The sequence below is a fragment of the Pipistrellus hanaki genome (assembly GCF_964339955.1).
Source record: "Pipistrellus hanaki genome assembly, chromosome: 1".
Classification (NCBI taxonomy): domain Eukaryota; kingdom Metazoa; phylum Chordata; class Mammalia; order Chiroptera; family Vespertilionidae; genus Pipistrellus; species Pipistrellus hanaki.
Window position 1 is genome coordinate 179,901,646 of NC_140503.1, and position 11,200 is coordinate 179,912,845.

General features: G+C 37.9%; 1 protein-coding gene across 8 annotated transcripts in view; it reads left to right on the forward strand.

Annotated features, from left to right (window-relative positions):
* The window catches only part of CLOCK (clock circadian regulator), a 110,382-nt gene extending 99,202 nt beyond the window's left edge, over nt 1-11,180 (forward strand). For 5 of the 8 annotated variants that reach the window (XM_084899326.1, XM_084899332.1, XM_084899328.1 and 2 more), the window contains 4 exons: nt 2,805-3,014; nt 4,062-4,267; nt 6,122-6,386; nt 8,213-11,180. In XM_084899326.1, the coding sequence (XP_084755452.1) occupies nt 2,805-3,014; nt 4,062-4,267; nt 6,122-6,386; nt 8,213-8,392 (861 nt within the window). In that variant the 3' untranslated portion in view covers nt 8,393-11,180. The remainder of the gene's footprint in view (nt 1-2,804; nt 3,015-4,061; nt 4,268-6,121; nt 6,387-8,212) is intronic. The other 3 variants (XM_084899330.1, XM_084899333.1, XM_084899331.1) reach the window with 1 other exon arrangement.
* The last annotated feature ends 20 nt before the right edge of the window (nt 11,181-11,200 follow it).

Consider the following 11,200-nt stretch of genomic DNA (forward strand, 5'->3'; position numbering starts at 1 on the left):
TCAATAATATATATATATATATATATATATTTTAAAATGTTTTTAAAAGAAAATTCATTCACAGTCTGGCAGCCCTCAGGAGTGGGAGGCAACCGGTGATTAGGGGAAGGTGATGTCCCACACATCTCTGCTGCTGCCACTGCTGGTAGCACAAGCCTTGGCTGGCCCTGGTTACCTGAGCCTTGGGCCAGCCCTGGGCAGCCACCATCTAAGGCTTGCCTGCACCTCAGGCTGGCCCTGGGTGGCTTGGGGGCTGAGGGGACTGGGGGACACCAGAGGCAGGCACCCTGGTAGGACTGAGGGGACTGGGTGCCACTATCTTTGAAGGAAGGGCAGTCAATTAGCACATTCCCTTCTTATTGGCCATGGGTGCCTCCAACTTTGCAATGGTGTGAGGGTCAATTAGCATATTCCCTCTTTATTAGATAGAACTATGGGCCCAATGCACGAATTTGTGCACCTTGAAAGGAACTGTGGGCCTCGAGGCTGTGGTCTGCACAGGTGCAAGTCTCAGCTCATCTTCCGGGCCCCGCCTAGCCTCCCGCCGCAGCCCCCGATCCTCCATCTGCCAGTACCCCAGCTCCCGCTGCTGTTGCTCCCACATGCTGATGGCTCTGGTCCCGTTTGCACCCACTGGCAGTGTGGAATGATTGGGGCTGTCAACGTCAGCAGGTGTGAGCAGCAGCTGTTGCCCTGATTGCCCCTCATGAGCAGGGGGAGGTGGGAAAGCCCTGAGGGGTAATTGGGGCTGGCAGCCGCCGCTCGCACCTGCTGACGGTGCTGAGCGATTGGGGCAGGAGCCAGCAGCAGGTGTGAGTGCCGGGCGGGAGTGTGGCACATGGGAGCAAAAAATGGGAGACTCGCCCTAATGACAGCAAACTGTGCCCGCCTTGGTCTCACATCCCCATTCACCTCCACCATCCTACCACAGCTGACACCCACCATGTTCTGCGCTCTGTCACCTGCTGCTGATTCCCGCCATGTTCTCTCTGCATCCCCTGGTGGTCAGCACACACCAGTTGTTCCACCGTTTGGTCAATTTGCATATTAGAGGTATAGGTAGGTAGGTAGGTAGGTAGATAGATATAGATAATTACTCTAAATGTAAATGGATTAAATGCTCTAATTAAAAGACATTGTAAGGTTGAATGGATAAGAAACAGGACACTTACATATGCTGTCTAGAAGAGACTCACTTCAAGTCAAAAGACACACAGACTAAAAGTAAAGGGATGGAAAAAGGTATTTCATGAAAATGGAAATGGAAAAATAAAAAGTTGGAGTAGCAATACTTATACCAGACAAAACAGCCTTGGATACAAAAGCTATGAAAAGGGACAAAAGGATAAATACCTGCTTCTGGGTATTTATCGCGGAAACCCTAAACACTAACTCAAAAAGATCTGCATCCATATGTTTGCTGCAGTCTTGTTTAAAATAGCCATGATATGAATGCAACCTAAGTATCCATCCATAGGTGAATGGATAAAGAAGTGGCACGTGTATTTACAATGGAACACAACCCAGCCATAAAAAAATACGGATGAACCTCAAGAGTATTGTGCCCAGTAAAATAAGCCAGAGATAGGTCAATATGATTTCACTTAAGTGTAGAAACTATAAACCTAACTATCCGAACACAGTAGAAACAAACTTATAGATACAGAGAACATTTTGATGGTTGCCAGATGGAGAGTAATGGTGAAAAAAGTGAGAAGTACAGATTTGTTGTTATAGAGTAGTCATAGGGATGTAAAGTTTTGCATAGGAAATTCAGTCAATAATATTGTAGCCCAGTACAGTGTGGCTGCTTGGAGCATTGTCCTATGTACCAAAGGGTCATGGGTTTGATTTCTGGTCAGAGCACATACCCAGGTGGCGGATTTGATACCTGGTCGGGGTGAGTACAGAAGGTAACCAATCAATGTTTCTCTCTCACACTGATGTTTCTCTCTTTCTCTCCCTCTCTCAAATCAATTCATTAAAACGAACAAGCATATAACCTGGGTGAGGATTAAAAATAAGAATATTATGATAACTATGCACGGTGTCAGATAGTAACTAGATTTATTGGGGTGATCACTTTGTAAGTTATATAAATGTTGTACAGCTGAAACTAATATAATATTGTATGACAGCTCTAACTGAAAATTATCTTTTTAAAAGACATGCAAGAGATACATTTCATCAAGTATAGTTCAGTAAATACTTATTGGTTACCTATTCAGGATGATTGCACTTAATATAGTCATTAAAAATTCATTCCTAAGACTATTTCCATCAGCATCCTTGTTTCTCCAGATTGGAGTTCTCTTTAGCAGTTCAATTTTTAATAAGCTTTAATTTATAATATAAAAATTGTTTTACAGACATTTAGGTACTTCTTGGTACAGAACTTATAGTCATCAATCATTGCTTTAATAAAATACCAGTAGAAATAATTTCATAGTCTGATTTGTTTAGCCATTCTCAAGTTATTTCTGTCAGAGACTAGGACTTTGATAAAGGGAAACTTTAAGTGAAAACCACTTTCATCTAATGTCATAAATTACAAATAAGTGATGTAGAGCTGCAGTCTAATCATTGGAAATATGATATGGTTAGGATGACTGGAGGAATGATTATGAGGTATGTTTTATTTGGTAATTATTTATTGCTAATTGTTCATTCAGAATGTCTTAGTCTTATTACTTGCTTTTGAAACTTTAATTCATAGCTTGTTTTTCCTTTTTCTTTTTAATGTGTTCATCCATCTTTGTTTTTAATCTGGAAAGCTCATTTTAATGTAATTGTTATTTTTAAAGATGTTTTTACAACAGTCAACCCCTGGTTTGAATTTTGGTTCTGTTCAACTTTCTTCTGGAAATTCATCTAACATCCAGCAACTCACACCTATAAATATGCAAAGCCAGGTTGTTCAAACTAATCAAATTCAAAGTGGAATGAATACTGGACACATTGGCACAACTCAGCACATGATACCGCAGCAGACTTTACAAAGTTCATCAAGTCAGGTAATGCTATCTACCACTACAGGCTATGGAGTGCTCAACAATTAAAATGTCTATTATTGCTGCAACTAAAATAAAGCTCTATCTTGAACAATACTATATTTAGAATTTAATAATAATTAGAAAATATAATATTGAGAAGTAATTAAAATATTTTGTTTAAAAATGTTAGTTGTAAAACTGTTGATTGTTAAATACTTTCACTATTTTGACATTTAAAAATTTGTAGGTTAAAAAGGTTTGACTTGCAAAGGAGACTGACCAGGAAACATGTTGCCATACACGAAAAATAAATTGTTGGGACAGAAATGCTTTAATCAGTATTCCTGAAAATTTTAGTAATTAATGTACATCTGTAACTGTAAATCCCAGGGCTACAAATAAAGTATAGAAAATGTCTAATGTTGGTAATTCATTTGGAGCATTTAATATAAAATCTTTATGTTTACTTTATATTATCCCTGTTAAGATCATGCTTTTTTTCTAAGATCATAGCTTACATTCCAGCAAGATATTGAAGACTAATCGATTCTCAGTTACTATGTCATTACTTTGTGGTCAGATTTCTCTCAGAGTAATATGTCCTGCCACTTCTTTTTCTGTATTGTCAACTATTACTAGGATAATCTAGTACAGTGGTTCTCAACCTTTTTAATGCTGTGACCTTTTAATACAGTTCCTCATGTTGTGCTGACCCTCAACCATAAAATTATTTTTGTTGCTACTTCATAACTGTAATTTTGCTGCTGTTATGAATTGTAATGTGAATATCTGTGTTTTCCGATATGTTGCGATCTACAGGTTGAGAACCACTGCTGTAGAGCCTAAGACCATCAGAAAACACAGATATTTACATTACAATTCATTAACAATAGCAAAATTAGTTAGGAAGTAGCAACGAAAATAATTTTATGGTTGGGAGTCACCACAACATGAGGAACTGTATTAAAGGGTCACGGCATTAGAAAGGTTGAGAACCGCTGCTCTAGAAGCATACTTCCTGATGTAAACTTTTCAGTTAATCTGTCATTATAATCTCTTCTTTTCCAGCAGAGTCAACAAAATGTCCTAAGTGGGCATAGCCAACAAACATCTCTTCCGAGTCAGACCCAGAGCACTCTGACAGCCCCCCTGTATAACACTATGGTGATTTCTCAGCCGGCAGCCGGAAGCATGGTCCAGATCCCGTCTAGTATGCCACAGAACAGTACCCAGAGTGCTGCAGTTACTACATTCACTCAGGACAGACAGATAAGGTAGTTATCGGAGTTCAATAGTCATCTTAAAGTTGTAACTTACTTGATTAAAAATAATTTTCTTTTTAAAAGTATGATTTTAGTTTGTTATTTCAGACACTATTCTTTTTTAAAATATATATATATATTTTATTTATTTTTTACCGAGAGGAAGGAGAAGGATTGAGTTAGAAACATCAATGAGAGAGAAACATCGATCAGCTGCCTCCTGCACACTCCCTACTGTTATGTGCCCGCAACCAATGTTCATACCGTTGACTGGAATCGAACCTGGAACCCTTCAGTCTACAGGCCAACACTCTATCCACTGAGCCAAACCGGTTTAGGCTCCTTTTTTTTTTCTTTCTTTTTTTTTTTTTTCTTTCTTATTGATTCTAGAGAGAGGAAGGGGAAAAGAGGAGAGAGAAGGGGAAAAAAAAAAAAGAGAGAAACATCAATCGGCTGTCTTCTGCACGTGTCTCCAATGGGCATTGAACCACAACATAAGTATGCTCCTACTGGAAATTGAACCCACCACCTTTTGGTGTACACGATGGCACTCCAACCAAACAAACCACACTGGCCAGGGCCAGCCAATATTCCTTTTTTTTAAAATATTGATTTTTTACAAAGAGGAAGGGAGAGGGCTAAAGAGATAGAAACATGGAAGAGAGAGAAACATCGACCACCTATCTCCTGCACAGCCCCCACCAGGGATGTGCCTGCAAACAAGGTACATGCCCTTGACCGGAATCGAACTCGGAACCTTCCAGTCTGCAAGCCGACGCTTTATCCACTGAGCCAAACCGGTTCCGGCTATTCTTGAATTTGAAATAAAAACGCATAATGTATTCATTGTTTAAGGACTTTGTAATAAAAAGGTAGCAACAGATTTTGTTTCCTGTCCAGAAATGTGCTACCAAATATTGTAAAAGCCAAATTCTGCAGCACACTTTTATATGACTTTTATGACAGGCTTTGTGTCACTGAAACTTTTATTATTTTAATACAGATACTGGTGAGTTTTCATATAGTAACAATGGTTAGGGTATACACTACCATAGTTTGTTTTGAAATAAAAGTAGCTTGCCTTTCTTGAGTTTGTTTAGAACTAGACTAACTGCTCAAAACATTATTTCATTTAATTCTTACTTTTTAAAACTGTGTTAGGGTCTTTTAATTTGTAGGTAAGGAAAAAAATGTGAGTTTATAATACTTTGGTCAAGAGCCTGTAGCTAGTTAAAGGGGAGGTGAAGAAGGTGTTCTGAATTCAAGCCTCAATGTTTGATTTCAAACCTCAAGTGTTTAAACATATACTCCACAAAACTTCTGTGGGCATTTCAAGAAAGCGATCTATGATATCTTTGAGTGGGAATAGCTGACTTGGAAGCAAAGTTTTTTTAAAAATGCCATTTTCTTATATTTGGAAGCTTTTAATATTAGAATCTCTATAGTCTTAAGACTTCTTTAAAAATATGTTTTTTATTGATTTCAGAGAAAGGAAGGGAGAGAGAGAGAGAGAGAGAGAGAAACATCAATGTTGAGAGAGAATCATTGATCGGCCCTCTCCTGGATGCCCCCAATGGGGGTCGAGCCTGAAACCCTGGCATGTGCCCTGTCAGGGAATCAACTGTGACCTCCTGGTTCATAGGTCAAAGCTCAACCACTAAGCAACACCGGCCAGGCTATATACACATTTTGTTTTACTGGTATCTCAAAACGGATGTGTAAAAACATGAAAGAAAATTGATACATACAACTTTAAAAAACTAAGTTGACAATATCATTGGATATTATCTTAGAGAAGTATTCAGCCACCGCCTTTTGTAATGCATGTTTTTTGTATTTCTAATTCCCCTTTTCTTCCTCTTACAGATTTTCTCAAGGTCAGCAACTTGTGACCAAATTAGTAACCGCTCCCGTAGCTTGTGGGGCGGTCATGGTACCTAGCACTATGCTTATGGGTCAGGTGGTGACTGCCTACCCTACTTTTGCTGCACAACAGCAGCAGTCACAGACATTGTCAGTCACGCAGCAGCAGCAGCAGCAGCAGCAACAGAGTTCCCAGGAGCAGCAGCTCACGTCAGCTCAGCAACCGTCTCCGGCTCAGCTGACCCAGCCACCACAGCAATTTTTACAGGTAATTCTCCCAAACTTATTTACTGTTATATAATGAAATGAGGTGTTAAGTGAACACTTTTATAAGTGATCTGAAAAAATGCATAGGAGCTAACTGTACAAGTTAAAATTTCTGTAAGACAAAGTGTCTGGTTGGCTATATGTGTTCCCCTGGTTAGTCCTTCAAAGATTTAGCCCTGCCATGGACATACCGACTATTTATGCTGGCTAGAATAAGACACTTTATAGAGAGCCCTCTCTGGCTAGGGTTTCTGGAATTCAAGGAAAGGTACCTTTCTTTCATCTCTTATCTTTAGCAGCCCATCAAACTACCAGGCAGGGGCATCAAATCATATTTTTTTTTAAATTAGGCATTATCTTAAATTATCTTTTAAGATTAAGTTTTATAATGATTTTTAGGTTATACATTAGTATTAGAAGAGAAATATTATGGAAGCAGTATATGTCATAGTTAAGAACTTGGGCTCTTAAGTCCTGTTGCCTTGGGATTCAGTTACTTCTGCACTACTTACTGCGTGACCTTTGGCAGGTTACTTAACTTGCTAAACTTCAATTTCCTCATCTGTAATATGGAGGGGCTATGGATGATGCATGTAAATCACTGAACATAGCATAAGGCATATTAATTGGCTGTTGTGTATGACTACCAGTGATAAACACACTGACCAAAATGCAGACACACATCTCATAGGGGTGCATTAGATAGAATCTACTTCTCTGAAGGATACAGTAACCTCAGCAAGGAAATCAGGACAAGTTTCTAGCGTCTCACTGGTGGGTGCACAGCAGATGATAACATCTGGAAGTCCAGCCTTTTCTCTTCTGGCTGACGGGGAGCCGTTTTGAATATAGGCTAGTCTAGGATTGTGTTAGAGACCAATCCATGTAGGCCAGGCACAAATCAATTTTAGAGTTATACAACATTTGGTATAATTAGAAGATTTAATATTATATTTTATACTCAGGCATAAATACACTTTTAATTCATCACCCTAGGAATTCAAATAAAATTCCTAACCTTGTGATGTGGAAAACTATACAGATAGTTCCTAAGTCTCTCTCAAGTCATACATAGTTCCTTAAACCTATACTGCAGCTATGAATGACTGGCTCACTTACTGTTGTAAATGCATTATTAATTAGAATTTATAACAAGTTATAAAGTATTATTATGGGGATAGATAACCAAGGAGAATTAAGTAAAAGCTTAAAAAAAGGAGAGGTCTTGCCTTTAAGACCTCAGTCTTCTAAGTCTATCAGAATGAGGACCCTTAAAAGAATGAACATTCTCTTATCCCCCACTTCTGAAAAAATGCATTCCAAAGTAAGATCAGCAATACCCTTCAGAGATATATTCGTATGTAGATAGTAAATACTATATAATTTGGCTTTTCTCACATATAATACCTAGTTCTAAAATGTACCTCTGTTGTAACCCTGTATGGCTCATGAATGTACTGGGTTCTTTATCTTACAAAAGCTTTTGTTAATGTGCTCTGGCCAGGTAGCTCAATTGGTTAGAGCATTGTCCCAATATCTCAAGGTTGTGGGTTCAATTCCTGGTCAGAGCACATATAAGAATCAACCAATGAATGCATAAAAAAGAGTTTTTCTTAATGACAAAGACAGAAAGCAAATTGTCCAGATCCTTGGCAAAGCTTAATGGTTCTTAAGGTTCAGGATCTATCCATGTGCTTGCAAATGTCCTTCATTTGTAGTGGTGACTGTCTTTTCATTGTCCCAATGAAAAGTGGAAAACTTAAGAAAATGTTAATGTACATAAAATAGTGGGGGTAAAGCAATGTTTCATAATCCATTTGTTGTTAGACTTCTAGGTTGCTTCACGGGAACCCTTCAACTCAGCTTATCCTCTCTGCTGCGTTTCCACTACAACAGAGCACTTTCCCTCAATCACATCACCAGCAACACCAGTCTCAGCAGCAACAGCAACTGAGTCGGCACAGGACTGACACTTTGACGGATCCTTCCAAGGTTCAGCCGCAGTAGCACACGTCTCCTCTCTGACTCGAGGGAGGAAGGGTTGGCCCATAAAGAGTTGCTCAGATTCTGAGGATTAGGAGGAAAAGTTCTAGTAGACTCATGAGATATGCAGTATTGAGTATTCTAATTCCTCGAATTAGTTAGCAGGGAAAATGCTGCCTAGTGCTGCAGATGTACATTAAATACCCGCCAGCAGGAAATGACCATAGGGCCATAGCCAATTCTGACAGTGTTTTAATTGCCCAGATATTTTTTGATGAAAAAAAAAAAAAGAGTATATTGCCAAATGTAGAAGCTCAGCTAAAGAAATATGACCTCCAGTGAATCAGAAAGGCACTAACAATGTTAGTAACTTTTAGTGGTTCTGTGCCTGTTTTCAAGTGTTACAGAGGACACGCCACTGCCACATCAGGGGTTTGCTTACAATGATGCCATGAAGACAGTGCAGTCAACCCAGTAGTCCCTCTGCCCAAGCCCCTCTCCCTTCTCAGATAATGGTGGAATTGCAATTTCAGAATGTTGTGTGGATTCAAATTCTCTATGTACAGATGCTGTAAAAATATTATGTATATGTCTGGATAAAAGGAAAGAAAGCAAAACATTTTGTATGCTGCATGAAAGCATTATCTCCTCCTTAAAGGTATGAATACATTTCCTTAGATTCTGATGCCATGTGCAAACTAATACACCCTTTGTTTTCCCTTTTGTTTACAACACGATAGTGTTCTCTTCACTTTTCCGGGGCACAAGTCTTTTGTTCATACTTGGCTGTGATGTCACAGTTTGTTCAGTGAGGTATGATGTGCTGCTGGGAATGGATTTTTTTCAGGTTAAATGATTGAAATAACAGGATTTTCAAGTTACTCAGAAGTATCCTTCATTTCATTCTTTTTCAACAATGTTTGAAAATAGGATTTGCACTGCTTTATTTTAGAAGGTTGGGAGTTTTGATCACATATTTTGATATAGTTCATAGTTGGAAATAGTTGAGTAAATGGTTTGTAACAAGCCTGAGAGAAATTTCATGAATGTTTCAGTTATAGGAGTAAAATTTGCACGCAAAACATTTTAGGCACTTTTTAACATTCTCACTGGTGGGAATTTTAACTTTTAGGATTTGTTGGAATCTTTTTATTATCCTTCACAATTTCAATGTTTATTTAGTCAGAAATGATTCAGGGTTATTTGAGGGGGGAAAACCCATAGTGCCTTGATTTTGATTCAGGTGATAACTCACCATCTTGAACTCATTGTCTGGTTTCAGTAGCAGTTTTGAAACCTTAGTACATTTTTAATAGCATGTGAGTGTCCGTGCCATTATTTTCCTACAATCCTATGAGACTGCTTTGAATCTCTTGGCTGGAAATACAGATAATTTAGAAATAAAAGATGACATACTAATACTATCAGAGTCATCAGTGTAATTGAAAATTGTTTTTCCTAAATCAGCATCTTCATTTAAAGTTGAAATAAGTAGTCATTGAAGAATTACTAGTAAATATTTGCTCTATGATTCTTAAAAAAAAAAAAAAGGTGTAGGAATTTGCCTTCACTACAACATTAGAATATTGGAACTCACATGCTTTCTAAACATGAACTAAGATTTCATTTGGCAATATCATATTCCAAAGGTAGTAAATTCCAACAAAAATTATATTCATAAAAACATTTTATATATTCTATGGTACTAATAATTAAATTCACAACTTAGAACAAAGGAAAATATCTTATTAGAATATCAAAAATTATTATTGTGGAAAGGGAAGACAGCAAGCTGTAATAAATAAAAATTGACCTGAAAAGAAAATGTATAAAAGAATTGAGGTTGTTCAACAGGAAAGGTTTTGAGCAATGAAAATAACCTAATACAGAATTGCTAGATAAAGGAGTCAGAGGAATTCTAAGATAGTTCTTCAGACTTTTCTGTCCTCAGCTTTGCTATTATCCTTATGGGATATATTGTTTTTCTGTAGAAAACTATACCTGGCCACTCTTTAAATTAGAAAATGTTGAAAATGAAAACAACCAAAGAAAGTTGGTACCTACCCTTCTATAAAAGAAGTGTCATTAGATACCAATCAATAATTAACATATCAAGGAGCTCCTCTCCTAGCTAAATGATCATCCAGAAGAGATTTCTGACTCATGAATGTCAAGGATAGTTGTCAGAATATGTGTGTACTTGAGCCTATACAACACCAAAATTGATGTTGTAAATATGGCAACAGTATTATCTCCCCTTTCAAGTTGCCTATGTTAACCTTATCATGCCATTCCATATAGTGAGTTGTGCCTCTTTCATTCATTGGTGATATCTAGTGATAATGGATTTAGCTAATAAAATATATGAAAAACTATTATATTAAGGTATATCCTCCAAATATCACACTTAAAAGAAAGATGGTGGACCATGAGTACTGTGTACTTAGATGAACAAAAGCAAAGCCTAGGCACTATTTTGCATTTATAATTACTGTTGTTTCTGACAGTTCACTTTTTTCTGCTTAGAATTGATTACTAAATTTAAAAAAGCAGCTAGCTGCTTTCCTCTGCTGTCAGCAGACATCTTTGTGTTAGAAGAGCTAGTGAGCACCAGCCGCCTCTTAGCTCCTTTAACTCTTCCTCCTGCTTCTCCTGGACTTGGATTGCAGGCCTGTCCCTGCCCTCTCCCATGAATGGAGACTTGACATTCTGATGAAAATTCAGCAGCTGCCTGTTCTTCTTTCATTTCTGTAGCCAGAGTTGTTGATTAAAATACTAAACTTAAGTCATGAAAAAAAAACACAACAGAAAATAACAACACCTTCTTACTAC